At 49.7% G+C, this 24,765-nt stretch overlaps 2 protein-coding genes and 1 long non-coding RNA gene across 4 annotated transcripts in view; 2 read left to right on the top strand and 1 right to left on the bottom strand.

Annotated features, from left to right (window-relative positions):
* The first annotated feature begins 1,576 nt into the window (after nucleotides 1–1,576).
* On the top strand, nucleotides 1,577–4,104 carry LOC131184062 (uncharacterized). The gene is made up of 3 exons (XR_009151903.1): nucleotides 1,577–1,696; nucleotides 2,074–2,199; nucleotides 4,015–4,104. It is a non-coding gene; the product is annotated as an uncharacterized LOC131184062 (long non-coding RNA).
* A 3,382-nt stretch (nucleotides 4,105–7,486) lies between these two features.
* Nucleotides 7,487–10,649, top strand: LOC131184061 (fibulin-7-like). The gene is made up of 2 exons (XM_058154987.1): nucleotides 7,487–8,543; nucleotides 9,868–10,649. The coding sequence occupies exons 1-2, from the start codon at nucleotides 8,326–8,328 to the stop codon at nucleotides 10,226–10,228; spliced, it is 579 nt and encodes a 192-aa protein (XP_058010970.1). The 5' UTR covers nucleotides 7,487–8,325; the 3' UTR covers nucleotides 10,229–10,649.
* A 1-nt stretch (nucleotide 10,650) lies between these two features.
* Nucleotides 10,651–24,765, bottom strand: part of PDPR (pyruvate dehydrogenase phosphatase regulatory subunit) — a 40,536-nt gene continuing 26,421 nt past the window's right edge. For both annotated transcript variants that reach the window (XM_058154986.1, XM_058154985.1), the window contains exons 16-18: nucleotides 18,909–18,998; nucleotides 17,432–17,614; nucleotides 10,651–15,600 (exon numbers count right to left, since the gene is read on the bottom strand). In XM_058154986.1, the coding sequence (XP_058010969.1) occupies nucleotides 15,196–15,600; nucleotides 17,432–17,614; nucleotides 18,909–18,998 (678 nt within the window). In that variant the 3' untranslated portion in view covers nucleotides 10,651–15,195. The remainder of the gene's footprint in view (nucleotides 15,601–17,431; nucleotides 17,615–18,908; nucleotides 18,999–24,765) is intronic.

Here is a 24,765-nt window from a genome sequence, read left to right on the forward strand (position 1 = left end):
CAGTTCTGAAGGTGGCAGATTTCTTCCATTCGTCCTGTGAGTTACAAGTGATGGAAGTGGCAGCCTGACACTTCCTAACCGTGAGAACCAGTGGGACGGCTTGCCCCAAAAAGTTGTGGGTGCTTCATTACTGGACTGCCTCTTCGTCTGTCTGAAATGGTCTAGGGTCTCCTGCTTGAGCAGGGGTTGGACTAGAACACTTCCAAGGTTCCTTGCAGTTCTATTCTGAGTCATACTGTACATATTTAATGCATTGTGGTTAAAATAAATCCAAGAGCATTTCAGATACTATTTTGTTTGGTTTTATTTATTTTTTAACCACAACAGATTTCACCAGAAGACTTTGTTTGAGTCTGCTGGCATTTTCCCCACTGGAAAATAGCCTTTTAAGTTTGCCCAGGAAGTTTTTAATTCCCACCCAACTCTTTTCTTCTAAGTTTCTATGAACAGTGGTGCCACGAGAAATTAGCAATGGGGTCTGGTCCTTTGTATTTGGAGTTCTCAGGTCTATATTCAGCTGTATGATCAGGAAAGATACTGGGTGCTGTCTAACAAAATGAAATTCAATGGTGAAAAAAGTAAATTTCTACATTTAGGCAAGAAAAGCCAAATGCACAGGTACCGTATATGTGGTACCTTGCTCAATAGTAGTACCTGTGAGAGGGATCTTGGAGTCCTAGTGGACAACCATTTAGATATGAGCCAGCCGTGTGCAGCAGCTGCCAAAAAAGCCAACACAGTTCTGGGCTGCTTCAAGATCACGTGAAGTGTTAATACCACTTTATAATGCCTTGGTAAGGCCACACTTGGAATACAGCATTGGTTTTGGTCATCACAATGTAAAAAAGATATGGAGACTCTAGAAAAAGTGCAGAGAAGAACAACTAGAATGATTAAGGGACTGGAGTTCCTGCAACTGTTCAACATACGATGAATGGTTGCAGGAGTTGGGTATGTCTAGTTTAATGAAAAGAAGGACTAGGGAGACATGATAGTAGTGTTCCAACATCTCAGGGGTTGCCACAAAGAAGAGGGAGTCAAACTATTCTCCAAAGCACCTGAGGGCAGGACAAGAAGCAATGGATGGAAACTAATAAAGGAGAGAAGCAACCTGGAATTAAGGAGAAATTTCCTGACAGTTAGAACAATTAATCAGTGGAACAACTTGCATCCAGAAGTTGTAAATGCTCCAACACTGGAAGTTTTAAAGAAGATCTTGGATAACCATTTGTCTGAAATGGTATAGAGTTTCCTGCATGAGCAGGGGGTTGGACTAGAAGACCTCCAAAGTCCCTTCCAGCTCTGTTATTCTAATAGAAAGGCGCTTCTGATTAAGCCAGGAGTTGTTTGAGGTACCAAGAAGTGTCTCCAGCTTGATGAACGTATCTTTTCTTTTATGCACACTGAGAGCATATGCACCAAGACAAATTCCTTGTGTGTCCAATCACACTTGGCCAATAAAAATTCTATTCTATTCTATTCTATTCTATTCTATTCTATTCTTCTTCTGTCTTGCTCCCCACAGAGAGCTGCACTCTCCCTTCTGCGCCCACCAACGGCAGGAGGCTGGGCAGGGGAACGACCGTGGGGAATGAGGTCCATTTTGTCTGCAACCCTGGCTTTGCACTGACCGGGTCTGAGACTCGGGTCTGCCTGGAGAACAGGACCTGGAGTGGACGACAGGCCTTCTGCAAAAGTAGGTGAAAGGAGGGGTCTCCCACTCGTGATATTGACTTTGAAACAGTCTCGCCTCCCACATGCATCTACAGATAGTCCTCAACTTGAGTATAAAATGAGCCCCGAATTTACTGTATGTTAACTTAACAGAGAAATTTAACATCTGCAGTGATTCATTCAACAACGTTGGCAAGAAAAGTTGTAAAATGGGGCAAAACTCAACAGAGAAATCTTAAGTGAGTTTTGTCCCATTTTTCTTGCCATCGTTGTTGAATGAATCACTGCAGATGTTAAATTAGTGACCCGGTTGTTAAGTGAAACTGGCTTCCCAGCAGACTTGGTCTCTCAACCCTTGGCCAATTAAAGCATCTCCTCCTTCTTTTATTCCCCAACCAGGCACCAGTGATTGTGCCAGTCGCCCCTGTGCCAATGGAGGGACCTGCGTGGATGCCGTCCACCGCTACAGCTGCTTGTGCCCCAGCGGCTGGTCGGGGAGCAACTGCCAGGCCCCCCTTCACACCTGTAAGTGACAGAGACCCTGGGACTGCTGCGCTAGCAAAATCCTGAGGATCCAAGAAGCAGGACTGGCTGTTTGCTCCTCTTTTCCCTTGAGGGAGGGAGGGAGGGAGGGCAAGGCAGCTGGGCAGGGATTTTGGATGTGGGGGCTCCCAACCTAGAGCGACATTCTAGCCCCCTGCACCACACCTGCCTCTGAAAGGTCAGTGTTTAATTTCCATTGGATCGGATTGAAAGGTGGGTGGGGGTCTCTCAGCAGGTGGTGGCTGAAATGGGAGACCCCAGGCCAGCCAGGGAGGACAGGAAGAACTGTTGGTGCCAAAGAAACAACAGGGATGGATCTGTGTCCTTTCTGCGGGGAAAGCTTGGCTCAAGTAGTGAAGAGAAGGACCAGGGGAGGCACGATAGCAGTCTTCCAATATTTGAGGGGCTGCCACAGAGACGAGGATGGGGGTCAAGCTATTTTCTAAAGCACCCGAAGGCCAGACAAGGAATAATGGATGGAAAGTGAACAAGGAGAGATTCAACCTGGAAATAAGGAGATATTTTCTGACAGTGAGAACAATCAACCAACGGAACAGAAGTTGCCTTCAGAAATTGCAGGAGCTTCATCACTGGAAGCTTTCAAGAAGAGACTGGACTGTCATCTGGCAGAAATGGTGTAGGGTCTCCTGCTTGGGTGGAGGGGTTGGACTAGATGACTCACAAGGTCCCTGTGAGCAAAATGTGGATTTTAAATATCACATAAGAACAAAGCCAAAGCCTGAAGATGATGAGTGAGATCTCATCGAAACATTGCCTAAATACTTCCAATCTTACACGGGAAAAGACCCGAACATACGATTCTGTTCTGTGTTCTCCTAAATGGGCATTTTTCCAGAAATCAGTAAAAAGTGTTTTAAGAAACTGGCAAAATATGTCACAAATTGCAATCATGTGACCCCAGAATGCTGCAGCCAGTCAGTTGCCAGGAGCTTAAATTGTGTTTATGTGACCCCACGGCAGGAGGGGCGGAATCAGTCTGACTCTTTATGGTGGCTAAAAGTGCTTCACAGGCTACAAAGCATCTTTTCTGAGGCCACCATAACTCCAAATGCAGGTAGTCCTCAACTTACGACCACAACTGAACCCAAAATTTTTGTCGCTCAGTGAGACATTTGCTAAGTGAGTTTTGCTCCATTATACGACTTTTCGTGCCACAGTTCTTAAGTGAATCACAACAGTTGTTAAGTTAGTAACAGGGTTGTTAAGTGAATCGGGACTCTCCACTGACTTTCCTTATCAGAAGTGAGTCACAGAAGGAGATCATACGACCCTGGGATACCGCAGCCGTCATAAGTATGAGTTAGCTGCCCAGCATCTGAATTTTGATCCCATGACTATGATCCTACTGCAGTGGTCGTAACTGTGAAAAATGGTCATGTCACTATTTTCAATGCGGTTGTAACTTTGAACAGTCACTAAAGGAACTGTTGTATGTGGTAGACCAGGGGTCTCCAACCTTGGGTCCCTTTAGGGCTTGTGGGCTTCAACTCCCAGAGTTCCTCAGCCAGCTTTGCTGGCTGAGGGACTCTGGGAGTTGAAGTCCACAAGTCTTAAAGGGACCAAGGTTGAAGACCCCTATGGTAGACTACCTATAGTCCCTAAATAACTGGTCATAAGTAGAGGATTACCTCTAGCGGAGGCTGTAAAAAGCCTGTTCAACTAGGAGACCCCAAAGGCCCCATCTCTTCCCCACCCTCTGCTCTGCTCGTTGGTCTCTCTCTCTCGCTCGCTCGTTGGACTGCAAAGTCCACCCTAATGGTGACCTCTTGACCACAGATAGGGCAGCTGTGAGCAACGCAACGTTCAGCCGTCAACCCCGCTGCGTTGAGAATCCGGGGGGCTCCCGCCAATGCAGCTGCGACGCTGGCTTCCTGTTGACGAGGAGAGGCATGTGTCAAGGTAAGATTACGGGGTGGGGGCATAATAGCAACCATATACCCCAACTGGGACCCTCAACCAAATGGGCAATTTCTGCTCCTGGAATTCTACCATTTCTTGCATCATAGATTCTTCCAATCTTGCTTGACCAAAAAATAAAAAGAAGCTAGATATCTACTATTCCTATTCTCACTCACATTTCTACCCTTAAGTCTTCTGAAAATACACCCCCCCTCCAAAAAAGACCCCTGCTGTTTTAGTCCATTTTAGCCAGGGAGGAAATGGGGCGCTCTGCTTCCTGGAATCTTCTCGGTCCGACATCTACCTGATTTTGAGTAGAGGAAAATGGATATTAAGAAAAAGGGGGTGGGGTCTTTGGCTTTGCACTGGTGAAGTCCAGTCATTTTGCCACTGAGTGTCGGCAGGACAATCTCAGGGAATTGCCCATCATCATGTTGTAGAGCAGGGGTCTCCCACCTGGGCAATTTTAAGCCTGGAGGACTTCAACTCCCAGAATTCCCCAGCCAGCAAAACTCAATCCCAAAGAGCCCATACAGAACATTTCCACAGGTTGTTTTCGGTTCAGAAAGGAAGGAAGGAATCCTGGGAGTTGAAGTCCACCAAGGCTTAAAGTTGACAAGGTTGGAGACCCCTGTTGTAGAGTGTCATGTGAACCAGACCATGGTTAAGTTATCATAGGGTGGTTTTCTTTTGCCTTAGCACAGTGTTTCTCCATCTTGGCAAAAAAATTTTTTATTATTATTATTATTATTATTATTATTATTATTATTATTATTATTATTATTATTATTATTATTATTATTAATTAAATTTTTATACTGCCCTTCTCCCGAAGGACTCAGGGCGGTGTACAGCCAGAGATAAAATACAAAATATGTACAATTAAAACAAATTAAAACAGCAAAATTACAAAAACGGCTAATAATTAAAATTAAATTTAAAACCCCAATTTAAAATCAAACTATTATGCCAGTCCCGCTTGAGTAAATAAGTATGTTTTTAGCTCACGACGGAAGGTCCGAAGATCAGGCACTTGACGTAGGCCAGGGGGGAGTTCATTTAAGACCCGTGGACTTCAATTCCCAGAAGCTATGCTGGCTGGGGAATTCTGGGAGTTGCAATTCACATGTTTTAAATTTGCCAAGATGGAGAAACCCTGCCTTAGAATATAATGTGAACCATTTCATTGTGTTCTGGTTCCATTGTGGCACACTTTGCAAATGTGCCAATGCTTCTCCACTCCAGGACCCTAAACAGACCCTCTACTGTGATTTGGCTCCACGGTGCCCATTTTGGCTCTACGGTGCCCACTGGGGTACAATGCTTTGCTGAGCATTGTACCCCAAGTGGGGAACCCCATTTGCGTGCATTTACCCTCTCTGGAGCACTGAGTTGAGCAGGGATCGGGGAGTTCTTTTCTTGCCCGCTCAGCAGCTTCCTGCTCCGCTGCAGATGTGGACGAGTGCCAGCTGTACCAATCCAATTACCACACCAGGATCTGCCTCCATCAATGCATGAACCTACCTGGGTCTTATCGGTGCACCTGCCCGTCAGGCTATCGGTTTCAGGCTGAGCAGAACATATGCAGCGGTGAGTCCTTCCCATCCTCGTGAATAAATTGTAGAAAAGTAGACCATTCATTTTACCCTCCTCATCAGGCAGTGGTGTGGTTGCCTAGAGGTGGAGCTCTCGCCTCACAATCAGGAGGCTATGGGTTTGATCCTAGGTAAAGGCAGATATTTCTCTCTCTGGGTACAATGAGAATATATCTGCTGAAAAAAACCCTCCACACTGGCGACAGGAAGGGCATCTGGCCAGTAAACACTCAGCTCCGTTCAGTTGCCCAGACTCCACCCCGCAAGGGATTATGGGGTCATTAAAAGATGATGATCAGGCACAGCTGTGTGTGTTTTAAAGTACAGGTAGTCCTCAATTTATGACCACAATTGAGCCCAAAATTTCTGTTGTTAAGCGAGACAGTGGGTTTTGCCCCATTTTACAACCTTTCTTGCAAAAGTTGTTAACAGAATCACTGCATTTGGTGAGTTAGTAATCTGGTTGTTAAGTGAATCCAGTTTCCCCCTTGACTTTGTGTTATTCTGTAGAAATTTTGTTTTAGTGTATTTTGTTTTGTTGTATAGTAGCAGAGGGTTACAGGTAGTTCTCGACTTATGACCACAAACTTGTCAGTTGCTAAGTGAGACATTTGTTCAGTGAGTTTTGCCCCATTTTACAATCTTTTGTTGTTAAGTGAATCACTGCAGTTGGTAAGATAGTAACGTGGCTGTTAAGTGAATCTGGCTTCCCCATGGACTTTGGTTGTCAAAAGATCGTAAAAGGAGATTATGTGACTTTGGGACACAGCAACGGTCGTAAAAATGAACCAGTTGCCAAGCATCTGAATTTTAATCACATGGCCCCGGGGATGCTGCAAAGTCACTTTTTTCAGTGCCATTGTCACTTCGAACGGTCACTAAATGAACTGTTGTAAGTGAAGGATTAACTGTATTAAATAGCCATATAGATTGGTAGCAAAAGATGGCTACGTAACCATACAACTCAATCGAAGTGTGCACAGTGTACAGTCACAAGGGGCCTTGCTGCTTAACTGCCTCAGCTATCATAGATGATAACCATGGAGGCAAACTAAACACTGCCCTCTATTGGCTGAATGATGCTGAACTTGTTGCAATACAAAAAAATGCATCCTAGCATGTATTCCAACACTTTGCTTGTCTGAAGGTCGCAAAAGGGGGGTCACATGACCTTGGGACACTGCAACCATTATAAACCTGAATCAGCTGCCAAGCACCTGAATTTTGATCACATGATCATGGGGATGCTGCAAAGGTCATAACTGTGAAAATGGTCAGCTGTTGTAACTTTGAGCAGTCACTAAATGAACTGTTGTAAGTCGAGGACTACCTGCATGAAATGCAAAAACATGGGGCTGAAAGTGTTGGCTCCATTCATTCCAGAGGTACCGGGAGGCTGGACTCAGCGCATGGATGCCACAACCCTGCCCCATACTAATCTCTTCAGAGCCAGCATGTATATTGCTATCAGTTGCAGTGGGGAGTTGCACAGAGCTGGCATCTGTTCTGTCCCCCCCACCTCAGTCCGGGAGACACGAGCGATGACTTAATTAGCCAGCAATTCAGTCCATGGCAGCTATCAGCTCTGGCAGCAAACTAGCGAGCGTCTGCCAAGTTTTTCTTTTCTTTTCTTTTTTTCTTTTTTCTTTTTTTTTATTGAAAAAGTTTTACAAAACTTTTTTTTCCCCTTTCCCCCCTCCCCCCTCCCTTCACAAACCTCCCTCCCCCCTCCCCCCCGACTTTCCGGAATAAACACAAGGTATAGTTAAAAATAAAACAAATATATGCTAAAAAAAATTTCTCCTAACTCAATTATACTCCTACAACTCTCATCAATTCCTAACTTCCCCCAAAACAATCAGAAATAATACATCCTAATCATTCAAAGGCAGTCTGATAACTCTTAGTCTGATATCTACTTTGAATATAGTCAATCCATTTGTTCCATTCCTTTAAGTATCTTTCTTGTGTATTGTCTTTCAAAAAGGCTGAGATTTTTGCCATCTCAGCCAAATCTGTTATCTTTTCTTGATGCCAGCAAGTCAACCAGGAAACCAGGAACAAACAGTACTTCAGCTCAAGTTCTCTCTAAGCAGTTGATTTGTTCGCCACGGAGTAGTATAGCAGCCCCTGCTGCTTTGATACCCTGTGGGGTGTGGCTCTGTGACTCAGCACTTCCTGGGCCTGCCCCATCCCTGCTTCTGTTGTTCCCGCCTCTCCTGTCTACAAAACCTAGGGTCCAACCAGGACTGATTGTCCTGAGCTGGGTCTGGGAGCATTGCCTGGGCCAGGGGGAGATACAGGAGACAAAGGCCTTGTTATTTCTTCCACCTGGCCTGCCTCTGGCTCCTGGAGCTGAGCCAGGGAAGCCGGCCCTGCGGAAGGGAGCCCTGATGGCCCTTCCTCCTCACTCTCTGAGTCACTCTCTGGCATGGGGCCAGGCCAGGCCCGGGGTGGGGGCTAGAGCCACAACAGCATCTGTATCCCTGTCTGTTTGCTGTGGGTCCTTGCTGGGATTGAAGTGGCACAGTGCCAGCAGCCCAGAGCAGTTCTGACCCTCTGCCAAATTCCTAGAGCAGGGTGAGGGTCTCTAATGTTTGCCAGGACACAGCAGGGCTCCAGACCACCAGGGATGAGACAGGCAGACAGACTCTCTCTGTTGTCTTTGCAAGATGTGGATGAATGTGCCGTAAATCAAGACAACTGCAGCCGCGGACAGATTTGCGTCAATGTCTTTGGGGGCTTCCGTTGCGTGAAGCCCGAATGCCCCAAGACTCAGTTCAACACAACCTACGTCAAGACGTCGGCCTCGTAAGTAGACGCTCCAGGAATGAGGATGGAGGGCTGGGTCCTTAGTGGGCTAAAGATGACAGCAAGAATTGGGTAGGGTGAGTCTAGTGAAAAGGAGGACAAGGAGTGACAAGATAGCAGTCTTCCAGAATTTGAGAAGCTGCCACAAAGTCAACCTATTCTCCAAAGCACCAGTCAGGAAATTTCTCCTTAGTTCTAGGTTGCTTCTCTCCTTGATTAGTTTCCATTCATTGTTGCTTGTCTTGCCTCATTGTGCTTTGGAAAATAGGGTGTCACCCCTGATCCTTCTTTTCGCTAGACTAGCCAGGCCCAGTTCCTGCAACCGTTCTTCATATGTTTCATATGATAGCAGTGTTCCAATATTTAGGGGGCTGCCACAAAGAAGAGGGGGACACCCTATTTTCCAAAGCACCTGAAGGCAGGAGAAGAACCAATAGGTGGAAACTAATCAAAGAGAGAAGCAACCTGGAACTAAGGAGACATTTCTAACAATGAGGACAATTAACCAGTGGAACAGCTTGCCACCTGAAGTTGTGGGTGCTCCATCACTGGAGGCTTTTAAGAAGAGGCTGGACAGTCACTTGCCTGAAATGGTACAGGGTTTCCTGCCTGAGCAAGGGGTTGGACTAGAAGACCTCCAAAGTCCCTTCCAACTCTGTTATTTTGTTCTGTTCTTGTCCTAAGAATTGTCCTAAGGAATTCCGGAACTGACTTCCAGCCTTTCTGTGCTCATCATGGCGAAGGTTTTGGAAGAGTTTCTGAACAGGAAACTGACCCCTTTGCTGTCTGGAATCGAAGGGGGGCCCTTTGCAGGAACAGGCCATGCCTATCAAAACAAATCGGGCTGAAGTTGGCAAGGATTGAAAGGCAGACACAGGGATCCTACAAGTCAGAGGACTCAGGCAGCCCAGGGAGATTAGTTAAGGAAAGGCCCTCTTTTTATTCCCCTTTTTTATTCTCCTTTTCTCTTTCCCTCTGTACCCCCAGCCAGAAAAGATTCATGATCAGGATAATTGGCCAGGTGGGATCAGAAAATATCAAGATGGTGGGCAACCATTAAATATGCCATTAAAGCAAGCCGGCTTAGATTGTCCATCTCATTCTTTTTGACCCGTGGAATGGAGTGGCAGCTCAACCATCTGCCTTTTGGTCAATGGGTGTTTTGGGCTGCCCTTGCCCACCCAACAGCCATTATGTCCCGAGGCAAACTCCCTCCTGAGAGCCAGGATGCTTCCCCCAATTCAGACATGTTTTGGGGCACCTAAGATGGCTTTAAACTCTTGTAGCCCTGACTGCGTGTTTCTTTTCCGCCTCCTCTTTGCAGGCAGTGTGAACGGAGCCCTTGCCCCATGGGCAGCCAAGCCTGCCAGAAAGCTGCCCACGCCATCTCCTTCCACTACCTGCCCCTCCAGTCCAACCACTCCGTGCCCTGGGTCCTTTTCAAGATGTCCACCAGCAGCTCTCTGGGGGACAGCCTGCGCTTCGCTCTCCTAGGGGGCAACAGCCAGGGGAGGCTTGCGATCCAGCGCTCGGACCAGCACACGGGGGAACTGGTGCTGACCCGCTCAGTCCTGGGCCCAGCGATCCTGGAGGCCGAGGTGGAAATGAGCGAATTTGCCCAGAAGATCCTTCTAGGGAAGCACATCTTCAAGGTCACAGTGTTGGTTTCCCAGTATGAATTCTGAGCCCCTTTGAAACCCTGTCGGGCCTTGGAGAAGGCCAGGACTACCAGATGTGGCAGGAACCTTGAGGGTGCAGTTCTCTACCTTGGCAACTTTAAGACTTGTGGACTTCAGCTCCCAGAATTTGCTGGCTGAGGAACTCTGTCCACAAGTCTTAAAGTTGCCAAGGTTGGAGACCCCTGCTCTATGCAGAATGGGCCATGAAAGAGGCCAAAGCAAGCCTTGATCTGTTGAACCAGATACTCCTCTCTCCTGTCCACCTGGCTGTACACTTTCCCCATGATCTGGTCCCTTCGAGAGGCTTTGTGGAGAAGTGATAGATGGGAAGCTCCTCAAGGAAGACCAACCACAGCAACTGGAGTTCTTGCAACAGCTGGCAGAAACAGCTGGAAGGCACATAAATCTTTGCAGGCAAGAGCAATCTCCCAGGAAGGGTCAAGGAGCTTTATCAGATGGAGCCTGAATGCAAGTTTTTGTGCTGCTTTTAAACACAAGAAGGCCAAATGGCATGAAACTCTGCAGAGCTTGGAAATTCAGCCAAGGGATGTGGGTAAAAAGAGCTGTTCAGGATTGCAACCTTTCTGGCCAGGTCCAAGAGGACGCTGCTAGCATTTATTCCCCATTTGGGTGAAGAGAGACGGATAGTTTTCTGGACCATCATAATCACTACATTCCATCAAGAGCTGGGTGGCTGTGACACCTTTTGGCAGAAATTGGTTTGGTGTTGTTGTTTTTTAATAACTTGCCTCCCATCCTGGCTGGGAATCGTTTACAGGCATCTGGGTTAAAACAGCCTCGCTCAGACAATACAAGTGAACCCTGTTTATAAGCAAACCAAATTTGATGTATAGATAGTTATTAAAATACAGTGTTTTGCCATCATCCTGTGTCAAATGCTTTGGCTGATATAAAAAATTGTGGTGAGTCATCCGATGGAGAAGAAATCATCAAGATTGGAAACAAGGTCATAAGCTTTGGGAACAGGTGTTCAAAAAAGCTGGTGGCAACCACAACTATGCTATCCAAGGCCCACAACTTTTTGAGAAGCATTGCTCAGTCACGGTCATCTTAACCAAATGCGCAGGTGCCCATCTTGTGCACTCAAGCGGCAGGGATAGCATAGCTGCATTTGCAAGACACAACTGCCCTTGGTTAAAAACCAGACAGCTGACAGCACTTTTTCCGACTGGCAAATTACCTGTAAGTTTCTGAGCTGTTAATTGAAAAGAGTCCCAATTTGTTTCCCTCCCACTGCAAACCAACCTAGTTCTACTCTTAGGTCTACCTATGCATGGTGTCTTGAATTCAGTTTTCTGAGTTAGCCCAAGAGAGACCCATAGATGACTACATAGGCTGGTTATTATACGTAGTCGATTAATTTAAGGCAACAGTGTGGAATGACTACTGTAGGTCCAAATAAGAACAAAATTGTTTTTTCTTTGTAAGGTGGGCTCATGGGAAGATTGCTTTATGAATGAAAAAGTGACCCTTCAGAAACTTGGTCACATGCGTAGCAGGCACATGTGGGAAACTGAGGCTGCAATTCTGCCGATCAACTATTGGGGCTCCAGTGCATGGCAGGACGAGCGCATCTTTTGAAGCTAATGGGCTGCTCTTTTCCCCAAATGCCAAAGCAGTGCAAAGAGCTGCCCCCATCCTCATCCGCTGCATATTCCTAACTTGGCTGCTTAGCCGCTTGAGCCCCCAAAGGCAGAGTATCTAAACCAGGGGTCTCCAACCTTGTCAACTTTAAGCCTGGCGGACTTCAACTCCCAGAATTCCCCAGCCAGCAAAGTTGACAAGGTTGGAGACCCCTGCCCTAGCACTCACATCCTTCCCAAATGAGCACTGAGCCAGCACTGGATTCACAGGCTGCTCAGGAATGTCCCTCCCTAACCCAAGATGCAGAGGCTGGCAGCCCAAACTCTGCCTAGTTATTTGGAATACTCCAAAACCAACATCCAGACTAGCCGGCATTTGTAGCTAATCAAGTCTTTATTGATGTACAAACACGGTGGCCTTTACAAAAAAAACAAACCTCTGGGACAGGAGTTCCTTGCAGATAGGTTGTGTGCTGAAGCAGCAGCTTCCCAGTTGGAGAAGGGCAGAACTGGTAGAGGGTGGGGAGAAGCTGATGCTCCCATGGGGGGGCTTCAGGCCGGGAACAATCTGCTGAAGAAGACCTGCGGAGTTCAGACAAGCAGATTTCCCCAGCGAAGTCTGCCAAGATACCTTGCAAAGCCAGGAGGGTTTTCTATGTCTCAGCCAATGGTGTCCGGATGAGTCCAAGGCTTTTAGGCACTAAACTGGCTGAGACGGGGCAGAGGGCAAGGCCGAGCTAAGCCCTCCGTGGTCACATCGCGAGCGTAAGGCACTCTGAAGAGGAGGAGCAGCGGCGGCTTCCTCAGCTTCAGGCCATGTGGAAGTAGCTGCCCAGGGAAGCTTTTCAGTTTTCGTAAATGATCACGACGTATTAATAACAATGATCTTTCCCTCCATCGATTTGGGAGGCGAATTCTAGAAGGAAACCCAAGATCCAGGTTGGAGGGGCATTCAACGCCAAAGGAGCGGAACATTCCTAAAGTGCATCGGAGAATGACAAAGGAGGAAGGGGCTGCAAGGGAAGGCGGGCGGCAGAGGGACATGTGGTTCCCGGCAGGAGTCCTCCAGCATTTCCCCAAAAGGGAGGGGCAGCTAGGCCAGAAGGCAAAGAAAGACGAGAACTGCACAGAAGAGGTTCTGGAAGGAGAACGTGAGCCCGGGCAAACACACAGGGAGAAGCTTGGTAGGCAGTGCAAAAAGTGAGGAGGGGGCGGAAGGTCTTCACTCAAACTCTTGCAACGCTGATGATGCAAAAGGCAACGAAGCAGATCATCTCTTTGGCACAAGGACAAAGGGGGAAGAGCTTGGATAGGCAAAAAACAGACCCCTCAACGGGGATAGGTGATGGGAACTATAGTGCAACCCAACCCGAGCGGCACCCATTGGGGAAGGCTGGCTGTCACCAGAGGCTTCTCTGATCCTCCTGCCCAGTATTCTCCCATGGGAGTGGCCAGCTCTTCTGCCCCTCTTTCCAGCCTTCAGGGTGCTGCAGCCTAGCCAGCCTGAAAGGAAGAGGCACAGAGAGGCTGAGGGTCTCTGGGCAGCCCCTGAGCTATTCTCAGCAGACCCTGCTGGGCTTCAGTCGGTGCTGCTTCCAAACTGCCCTCGTCCCCGGAGCCTGAAGATACCACCTTGGGTCGTAAACAAGGCCTGAACAGACTCTCAGGATGAGACAAAAATCCCTATAAAGGGAATTTTTCACAAAGAGATGTTTGGAAAACACTCTTCCCTACTGCTCATCCCAGGATGGGAAACTGGCAGGTTCAGAGGGGCAGGTGCTACACACACCTTGACTGGCAGAGGAGAGAGATCACAGGTAGAGCAAAGGAAGGGCAAGGAGAAGAGCCCATCCAAACATCGCTGGCAGCCAATGAAGAGACCTTTGGAACTGAACCACTTTCCACAACTCCTCCTCCCCAGCCTTCTCCATCCAGAGGGAGGCTAAAAGAGGAGGATTAGAGTGAACGAGCTGGCTAGGAGGAAAGAAGAGGAAGCATGGCGTTTATTCTCTTGGCGAGAGAAGAGGCAAGGCTAGGTGTCCAAAGAGCCAGTCTCCCTGGCCAAGAATTGCTGAGACACACACACACACCCGCCCCGCTGTGGGTGGCCAGGATAGGAGACAAAGAGGCAAAGCATTAAGCCGGCCAGAAGCACTACAAGAAGACTTCATCACTGCTTATCTGCACTTCCCACCAAGCAAAAAGCTGCACTGTGGCGGCCTTTTTGGTTTGTGGCAGAACCTTGCCGCTGTCATCATGCGGTGGGCCTTTGGAGCTCCAAAAATGACAGGGAAGGAAGTCTCCAGGTGGGTTGCCGATTGCCCAACCTCATGCTGATGAGATGATCACCAGGGTTGGAGCTACAGCACTAGCATCATTTTCGGCCAAATAGTTTAGATCGGGGAGGTGGGGATGAGGGGGAACAACGGTTAGATCCCAAAGCGAGCTGCATGTTGGATTAGCCTTAAAAATTACTAAGCACGCTGCTTACCCCAAAGTCTCGACACCCCCACCCCCACCCCCGTCTATTGCACAAGCCGCAGATATGCAAGGAAAGGGCTTCCTCCAGCCCTGCTGCCTTGCAGTCTCTCATTATCTCCCATGTCTGTGCTGAGAATCCTGGGAGCTGAAGTCCACGTCTCTGGAGGGCACCCAAGATGGAGTTGGCTGTGACAGGACAACGACCTGAGAGGCAGCTCTCATGAAAGAGATCCTGAAGAGGGAGCAGAGGGCTGTTAGGAGGAGATAAGTAACATCAGGCAGCTCTATTCCTATCTGAGGGACTTCCGTGGTCCCATAGATCGGGGGTCTCCAACCTTGGCAACGTTAATCCTGGAGGATTTCAACTCCCAGAATTCCCCAGCCAGCAAAGCTGCCAAGGTTGGAGACCCCTGCCATAGATCGATGCAGATGCACGCCACAACTACCAAGAGCCTCCTGCTCACAGACTGCACCATCTCCTGCCCTGGAGATAAAGATGAGATAATCCTCTTGCCATTTCTATTGACCCTTCTTGAAGGGTAGCTGGTAGGGCCAGGGCCAGTAAGTGAGCGAACGTTAGCAGGCGCCCCTAGTGAGCAACAGGTCTCAATCTGCAGGCCATTCCAGATCCCAAGGGGATCCCACCAAGTTCCCCAGACCTCAAACTCTCCATGACAGCTGAGGGACCAGAGAAGTCGCTGCTTGCTCTGGAAATGGAGGGTCGCACCTCCCCGTCATAAATACCCCTTTAGATTGGGAGCTGCAGGATCACTTTGGGAAAGGAAGGAAGGAAGGAAGGGAAAGGGTTAAAATATACAAAATGTAACAGACCAGGAAGTCTTAAGAAGTCCAAAGAGCAATGTGGGAAAAGTCTGGCGCTTTGCGGGATTATTTTCCCTGGAAGCCGCTGAATTCCATCTCGTCCTTGCGCCGGCGGGAGGTGAAGAGGGAGCTGAAGGGGTACAGCTTGGCCTTGGCTTGGAAGCGCTGCCCCGCAATGTCGATCTCGTATTCGCCCCGGTTGACAAAGTCTGGGGTGACCAGCTGCTCCTTGCCGGTCTCGGGGTCCAGGTTTTGAACAAAGCCTAGACAGACATGCCTCTCCAGGGTGTAACTGTAAGCGCTGCTGGTGGTCTTGCCCACATAGCAGCCATTGCGATAGATGGGCTCCCCCCACCAGGGCCACAAGTCCAGGTCAGTGTTATGGTCTTCCAGGATGAACATGGTGAAACGCTTGTAAACCCCTTCCTGCTTCTGAGCCATCAGAGCGTCCCTCCCAATGAAATCCATGCCCTGAAGGGAGAGAGAGACACAGACACATCAGGAGACAGGATTCGATCCACTTCAGCTCTTTCGTCTACTTACTGCTGGGAAAGATCCACTTGGCAAGCAACCCACTGGCGAGCATTTTAACAAACTGCATTGTTGTTTGGTTTAGTGGCTGCAGTGCCTCAGATAGAAAGTCCCTACAGAGAGTGGTGAGGACAGCGTAGATGATTATAGGGCACTCGCTTCCTGTTATTCAGGATGCTGCTTATAAGCGCTATGTGCTTAGAGCTCAAAGCATTGTTAGAGACCCACGCACCCACTTTACAGTCTGTTTCTGTTGCTCCCCTCTGGGAGGAGGTTTCAAAGTATTTCTAGCACGACTACCAGATTCTGTAACAGCTTTGTTTCCTATGCCATCCATCTGGCAAACTCACAAGATTCGTTTCTCTCACCATGTACATGTATACATCCAAACTAGACTGTGTTGTTTCTCCCTGTCATATAATATATGTGGGCATATGCATAATTTGGTATTTATTTATTTAGTCACATTTATGTAGTGTGTATTGGAGGTGTACCCTTTGAGAGCTGTATGCAACAAAATTTCATTTTAACGTATGCCGATTTCTGTACATTCAAAGTGACAATAAAGTTATTCTATTCTATTCTATTCTATTCTATTCTATTCTATTCTATTCTATTCTATTCTATTCTATTCCAAAGTTGTTTGTGGTGCTGGGATTTTCATACTTCTTAGAAGAAAACTGTCATAGCTGCCTCTCTCCTATCTAAGTTTCACGAACTGACAGCCTGACATTAGCGACGGAGGGGAGGGGGGAGACTGGACTGTAAAGAAGAAGGGGGGCGGATAAAAGCCCAGCTGAGCCTTGTGAGAAGCTTCAGCCAGCCAAGGTCAACTAACGATATACAGAGCTAGGAACTGAGCGCCTGCTTCCTAAACAATATACAAGCACCTAATTGGATGTTTACAAATAACAGAGGGATTGCTGGGGGATGGAAGAGGAGAATTTACTTTGTATTGTTGGTGTGCGAAAACCTCAGATTCAACTTCACTACTTCTGTAACCCTTTAAGCTTCAGTAAAGTGTACTCTTGGCAAACATGAACAGCCAGGGGTCTTTCTTTGCTAGACGACTGAATGGGACGGTTGACACATACTTCATATGAAGTTTACTTCGGATTTCTCACAAGAGCATGATACTGTTTTTGGGGATGGAGAGAGAGTGGGTGGGGAATAACAGAAACTTCCCCAGGCTACCCAAAGAATCTGTGGTTGTAACACAGACGTTGTCTACAACTTTTGGGGGGGTGGGGGGCACGTGACATTACTGGAACAGCTGGGCTGAAGTGTTGGGTCTGTTCCAATCCCCTAATTCTTGAAAATTAAAATCTTAAATGCTCCTGCCATGAAAAATCATTTTGGGGGATGTTGGGCTTAAAGTAAGAGATGTCCAACCTTGGCAACATTAAGACTTGTGGACCTCAACTCCCAGAATTCCCCAGCCAACAATGCTGGCTGGGGAATTCTGGGAGTTGAGGTCCACAAGTCTTAAAAGTTGCCAAGGTTGGAGACCCCTGGCTGAAAGGAATAAACACCCTTAAGAGTATTTTGGGGAACATAAATGGTATGTTGAGGACTCCCTTGTGCGTGGCCCATTCCCAACGCACAAGCCTAACTCGGAACCTTCTGTGTTGTCGCCCTGTTGCGATCCCCAAAGGAGGCAGCAACTGGAGGCGGTGGGAGGCCGAAAGGCACAGTGCTAGAAACTGCCACCCTGTTTCTTGAGGCTACTCACTCCCCCCAAGCCTGCCCTTCAGGGACCACCTCTGCTCACCTTGTCCAGCTTCACCCGGAATTCTCGCCCGCATTCCATCGGGGTGGTGAAAGCGTCCAGGTCTTGTCCCCAGAAGGCAAAAAACTTCTCAATGCGCAAGCTGCGGAGGGCGTAATAGCCAGAGTTCCGGATCCCATACTTCTGCCCCACGCTCATCACCTCATTGTACACGTGGAGGGCATACTGCAGAGGGGAGAGAGAGAGCGGAGAGAGGTGTTGCGGGCCGCCAGCAGCCAATGGATCTGGCAGCAGTGAGGAGGTTGGGGAGGAACATGGGCCAGTCCTGGAGTCTGGGGAAGGCTCTGACAAGGGCTCTGCGTTGAAGGCAGAGTGGGGGCCAGGGCCATCTGACAGTTGTCAGCTGCCTTTGGAGTCAGACATCAATGAGGCAGACGAACAGCTGGAGCCTGTTCCCGGTGTGCGCATGCTCAGGGTTGCCAGACGAAGGGAAAGGCTAAAGAACAAGGGTCGACTTGGGAGTAAAGCCACAGGTGGACGATGAAGGGCCCCTCCCAGAGGGAATAAAAGAGGAGCAAAAGGGAAGGGGAGTTTGCAGGAGACAATTAGTTCGCTTGATCGGTTTGTGACTCCTTGCCAAGTTTTGAAGATATCGGCCTGGCAGCTCCACAAGCCAGATAAGGTCTGGGACTCTAAATTCTCCCTTGAAAGACTTCGCTGGATGTGATGTGAATGAGAAGAATTCACAGTAACTTAATGAAAAGGGTTTTTTGTCAGGACAAGGAGTTTGCTTCACGCTCTTGGGAAGCCTAGATCAGAACAAGGTGCATTTAAATAACCAGCCTGGAAACCGAAGGCTGATAGCGTTCCGTGGTCACTTGTCTCTTCAAGACGCAAGTCTTGGTCAATGATCTCCGATGACGCGGCAGACGAGCTGAGCATAGATCGGCCTTCCCCAACATGGCCTCTAGGGGCCACTTCCCCAAACAAACTTCCCTGACTTAATTTAGGAACCTGAAAAGATGATACAGGCACTGTCCAGGCACAGGTAGTCCTCGACTTACAACAATTCATTTAGTGACCGTTCAAAGTTACAACGGCACTGAAAAAAGTGACTTATGGCTGTTTTTTCACAGTTATGACCCTTGCAGCATCCCCATGGTCACATAATCAAAATTCGCCCGCTTGGCAACTGGCACGTACTTATGACTGTTCCAGGGTCATGTGATCCCTTTTGTGACCTTCTGACAAGCAAAATCAACGGGGAAGCAAGATTCACTTAACAACCGGGTGACTAACTTATCAACTGTAGTGATTCAGTCAACAAGGGCGGCAATAAAAGTTGTAAAATGAGCCAAACTCACTTAATGACGTTTTCACTAAATATAAATATAAATTTGGGCTTAACTGTGCTCATAACTCCCACCTGTATTTTTTGGCAAAAGTTCTTAAAACACAAATTGTGGATGACGTCATGCCATCTGGGGATTAGGCCCCCTTAGGTCCAGGCCCCACTCACCTCGATGGGGATATAAAGCATGAAGCCGGGCTCTCCCGTGTGCGTCATACTCATGACCCGGATGCCATTGGCATAGCCGACACTCATCTCCTGCAGAAAGAGGGAACGCACCATGAAGACCTCCAGAACAAAATTCCAAAGACAAAGGAAAGCTGTTGTGCCCTTGGCCATAGGTAAACCAGCAAGGAACAGGTTGGGGGGAAACAAACTGACATTCTGCACCAGAAGAAACTTGGCCCAGCGCTTAAGATCACAATGTGGGTGACTTGCAGAATGGAGGGGGGACACATCTGTTTATTTATTTATTTATTTATTTATTTTATTTGATTTTTATACCGCCCTTCTCCCGAAGGACTCAGGGCGGTGTACAGGCAAGATAAAACCAGCAATACAAATATACAAGTTAAAATATCATTTAAAAAACTTATTTAAAATTAGCCTGAAATTAAATTACCATAAACTAAAACCCGTTTAAAATTAATAAAATTTCCCATTAAAATCCAATTTAGGCCAGCCCCGCGAATAAAGATGTGTCTTTAGTTCGCGACGGAATGTCCGAAGGTCAGGTATTTGGCGTAGACCTGGGGAAGCTCGTTCCAGAGTGTGGAGCCCCCACAGAGAAGGCCCTTCCCCTGGGGGCCGCCAGCCGACATTGTTTGGCGGACGGCACCCTGAGAAGTCCCTCTCTATGGGAGCGTACGGGTCGGTGGGAGGCATGTGGTAACAGCAGGCGGTCCCGTAAGTACCCAGGTCCTAAGCCATGGGGCGCTTTAAAGGTCGTAACCAACACCTTAAAGTGCACTCGAAGGCCACAGGCAGCCAGTGCAGTCTGCGCAGGAGCGGTGTTACATGGGAGCTACAGTAGCTCCTCTATCACCAGCGCAGCTGCATTCTGGACTAACTGGAGCCTCCGAGTGCACTTCAAGAGCCCATGTGAGAGCATTACAGTAATCCAGCGAGAGGTAGCAGGCGCATGAGTGACTGTGCATAAGGCATCTCGATCAAGGAAGGCGCAACTGCGAACCAGGCGAACCTGGTGGAAGGCCCTCCTGGAGCGGCCGTCAGATGATCTTCAAGCGACAGCCGATCATCCAGGAGGACACCTAAGTTGCGCACCCTATCCTTTGGGGCCAATAATTCGCCTCCAACAGCCAGCTGCGGCTGCAGCTGACTGAATCGGGATGCCGGCATCCACAGCCACTCCGTCTTGGAGGATTAAGCTTGAGCCTGTTTCTCCCCATCCAGACCCGTCGGCTTCCAAACACCGGGACAGCACTTCAACAACTTCATTGGGGTGGCCGGGGTGGAAAAATACAGCTGGGTATCATCAGCGTACTGCTGGTATCTCACCCGAAACCACTGATGATCTCACCCAGCGGCTTCATGTAGATGTTGAACAGCAGGGCGAGAGAATCGACCCTGAGGACCCCACAAGTGAGGCCCTCGCGGTCGACCTCTGCCCCCTGTCAACACCGTCTGCGACCGGTCGGAGAGATAGGAGGAGAACCACCGATATCGGTGCCTCCACTCCCAATCCCCCAACCGGTGCAGCAGGATACCATGGTCGATGGTATCGAGCGCCGCTGAGAGGTCTAATAGGACCAGGGCAGAGGAATAACCCCTGTCCCTAGCCCTCCAGAGATCATCTACCAATGCGACCAAAGCTGTCTCCGTGCTGTATCCGGGTCGGAAGCCGGACTGGAGCAGGTCTAGATAGACGTCTTCATCCAGGTATTGGGGTGGCTGTCGCGCCACGGCACTCTCTACAACCTTCGCAACAAAGCGAAGGTTGGAACTAGACGATAATTACCTAAAATAGCTGGGTCCAGGGAGGGCTTCTTAAGGAGGGGTCTCACCACCGCCTCTTTCAAGGCGGCAGGGAAAACCCCTTCCAACAAAGAAGCGTTGATAATCCTCTGGAGCCAGCCTCGTGTCACCGCCTGAGTGGCCAGTACCAGCCAGGAAGGACACGGGTCCAGTAAACATGTCGTGCCGTGCAGCCTCCCCAACAACCTGTCGACGTCCTCGGGAGCCACAGGGTCAAACTCATCCCAAATGGGCTCAACAAGACGTGCCTCCTCTCCCTCGCTTGGATCATCCCAAATTCGGTCCAGACCGTCCCTCAGCTGAGCGATTTTATCGTATAGATAACCACTAAACTCCTCGGCTCGTCCCTGCAAGGTCATCCGCACCTCCTGATGTAGGAGAGGCGGGTCACCCGAAACAGGGCGGCCGGGCGGTTATCTGCCGGCGCAATGAGGGTGGAGGCATAGGGCGCCTCGCTTCCCTCATTGCCACTAGGTAGGTCCTAGAGTAGGATCTAACTAGTGTCCGATCAACCGGGCGACTGGACCTCCAGGTGCTCTCCAGGCGTCTTCTCCGGCGTTTCATCTCCCTCAGCCCCTCGGAGAACCAAGGGCGGACGAGACCTCGCGGGTCAGAGGCCGCAAAGGCGCGACACGGTCAAGGCCCGGCGCGGCCTGTTCCCAGGCCACGACCAGTTCCTCAGCCGTGCCGTGGGCCAGTTCCTCAGGAATGGCCCAAGCTCCGTCAGGAACCTCTCGGGGTCCATCAGGCGCCTGGGACGGAACCACCGTATAGGTTCCGTCTCCCTGCGGTGGTGAATGGCGGTTCGAAGGTCTAGGCGAAGGAGAAAATGATCCGACCATGACATTGGTTCCGTTACTAAATCATCTAACACCAGATCATTTAACCACTGTCCAGAGATATAAATCAGATCCAGTGTGCCTCCCCCCGTGTGCGTAGGGCCATCATTTACTCGAATCAGGTCCAAGGCCGTCATGGAAGCCAAGAACTCCCGAGCTGCCGTCGATGACAAGCCAACTGATGGCAGGTTAAAGTCCCCCATGACTATAAGTCTGGGGGTCTCAACCGCCACAGCAGCGAGTACCTCCAACAGCTCGGGCAGGGCTGTGGTCACGCAGCAAGGAGCCAGGTACGCGATCACCAAGCCCAACTGATTCCTATAGCCCCACCGCACATAGAGGATTCACAGCCGGCAATCTGAGGAACAGTGGTCTCCTCGGCTCTAGATCCTCCTGATAACAACCGCCACCCCCACCCCTACCTTGGGCCTCGGCTGATGAAATGCTCGGAAACCTGGAGGCACATCTCAACAAGGGGACCCCCTCTGGGCCCAACCAGGTTTCCGTAATGCCCATAAGGTCCGGACTCCCCTGAATAAGATCGCAGATCAGGGAGCCTTATTAACCACGGACCGGGCATTACATAACATCAACCGAAGATCCAAGCTCTGAGGATCATGGCCACCCGAGGCAGGTAGGGACTGAGGGGCGGAGCACGCGATCGCTCTCAAACATCGAGCAGCGTGCTCCCTCAACTCGACTGGCCCCTCCCCGCCATATCTGCCTCTCCCACTTACCGTATAGATCGAGCAACCCTCTAAACCTGGGCGTCCTCCCCTGCCTTCAGACAAGATGGAATAGTGTCGCGAACTAGCACAGGGCTGGATCCCCCCGACGGGTTCTCACCCCACCGTCAAATCCGCCCCCTTAAAAACCCTTGTTTAAAAACTATTTAAAAACCCCACAACTTCTTCTTGGCATACCACCTCTCTGGGTCCCAAGACCCTTCGTTAAGGTAAGCCCTCGATAATTTGGAGGGCCATTCCTGCGAGGCGGGGGAACCTCGCAGTCGTAGTAGTTCGGCAAACGAGTATCTCATGGGAAATAGTCAATATACAGCGAAAGGATGTCCATCCCTAACCGGCGGAGATGTTCCGGTCGTACCGATAGTTCGTCCGACCCGGTATTAGTCATATTACTGGCCACTCGGGCGATGATATTAGTTATAGTCCGTAGAAAATCCAAAGGGTCCAGAAACAACCAAGGGGCCGAAAGTCCGATCCCGATCTAATGACCTCCACCTCGGAGGTTGGCATAATAGCCTTCCCTTGGTTGTTTCCTCGGCTACAAAGATGGAAAAAGTCAATAGCCGGGATAAAAATCTCCCTCGGGTTCCCGGCAACGTACCATCACGGGACAAAAACCCGTGTGGTACGATAATCGGGACGAGATCATGCCGCCAGTGCCGTCAGTGCTGTCCATACCGCCGTCCGTACCACCGCCAACCAGCCGCCAGATTTTACCGCTGGGCCCAACAAGGCCCCAGCACGCCGCTGTGCCGCTGTTGTGAGTGACCAGGCCCAGCCACCTCTGTCGCCGATGGAAAAACAACCCGGAAAGCTGTAAGCCGTTGGTGAAATTACGGCATTTTTGGCAGGCCTTGGCAAAAAAGTCAGCAGTGGGGGGAAGAACGATGTTCCGGGCCATGAAGGGAGGAAGGAAGGAAAGGGGAGGGGCAATAATCATGCCCGTGCAGGCCCCACTCCAACCACCGGTGTTACCTGCGGTCCAACACCCAGAACCCAGCATACCGCCGTCGATGTCGATGTCCTCCATCCTTCATCGATGTTTGGCACGCTCCCCCAGCCGATGATGACATCCGCGGCGAAAACCGCCGCCAAACAGCTGGGTCAGGCGGGCGTCTCATCGCGCCCCCAGCATGGCCGCCGCCATCCGCCGCTGTTCAAGGACTTCGGCTCCGCACTCAGCAGCCGAGAGCTCAATGAGGTCCAAAGACCTCGCTCTCGGCTGCCGGGAGAATCACACAACCGGAGCCGGGACCAAGCAGCCAGGCTTGAGTTGTTCTCGAGTCTTAGAGTGTATTCTAGGCCAGCATTACTCATCTCTGGCAACTTTAAGACAAGTGGACTTCAATTCCCAGAATTCCCCAGCCACGTGTGCCACACTCCCCAGCAACCCCCCCCATCCCCTGCACTCCTTAACTAAGCCTCCCGCCTCTTCCCACTTAACAACCTACATGGTCCTGAGGTTACAGTCGCAACAGGGACTGCCAGGATTGTTGTCGCTAAGTGATACTGTTGTGACTCATCCTCCCTCCTCTCCTCAGCCAGGCCCCTCCCGTCTCCAACCGGGCCTTTTATCAGACTCCGAGTCTGATAATGAAGATGAACGGCCTGTCATGACTCCAGCCCCCGGCCCTGGCCCCATGCCCGGAGAGGATTCAAGGAGTGAAAGGAGAAGCCCAATAAACCTCACTCATACAGCGTGTGTTCCTTTGGCTCAGCCTTCAGAGCAGGAAGCCAGCCAGGTGGTGGAATTACACGGGCTACTCCCTCTGACCCCTCCCTTTCCCAGACGCTGACAGCAGATCCATCTGAAGACATTTCAGAGTCGGTGGACCCTCGCTTCTGGAGATCTGAGAGGCGACGCCAGTAGAAGGAAGGGTGGGGCAGGCCTGGATAAATGCTGAGTCATGGAGCCACACCCCACAGCCTATATAAAGGACCTGCTTTTGGCATTCCAACCTTGAGTCAAGCAAAGTCTTATCTAGTTTGCTGATATCGGACCCTATCGCTGAAGTCACAACTTGGACTCCTGCCTACCCTGATAAACCTCAAAGGAACTTGGCAAGCTGCAGAGACTTCGTTGCCAAGTTTGTTATGGACTTTCTTGACTCGTTCGTCGGAGTGGGGGTGGGACACGACAGATACAATCATACGGTGTCACAGTTTGCAACTGCATCATTTAGCAAGGGCAATCCCAACCTGAACTGCCATCATACTCAAGGATCACCCCTACTGAGGTGAGCTGTGGTGGCGCAGTGGTTTGAATGTAGTACTGCAGGCTGACTCTGCCGACCGCCAGGCAGTTTGATCCTGACCGGTTCAAGGTTGACTCAGCCTTCCATCCTCCCGAGGTTGGTAAAATGAGGACCCAGATTGTTGGGGGCAAAAGGCTGACTCTGTAAAACCGCTTAGAGAGGGGCTGCAAAGCACTGTGAAGCGGTATAT

The sequence above is a fragment of the Ahaetulla prasina genome, chromosome 12 (genome assembly GCF_028640845.1).
Source record: "Ahaetulla prasina isolate Xishuangbanna chromosome 12, ASM2864084v1, whole genome shotgun sequence".
Lineage (NCBI taxonomy): Eukaryota > Metazoa > Chordata > Lepidosauria > Squamata > Colubridae > Ahaetulla > Ahaetulla prasina.

Bases quoted from the DNA above. Each gene is read 5' to 3' on its own strand.
- LOC131184061 (XM_058154987.1), top strand. From the start codon at position 8,326: ATGTTTGCCAGGACACAGCAGGGCTCCAGACCACCAGGGATGAGACAG. The intron at 8,544-9,867 runs GTAAGTAGACGC...TCCTCTTTGCAG, and splicing joins TACGTCAAGACGTCGGCCTC to GCAGTGTGAACGGAGCCCTT.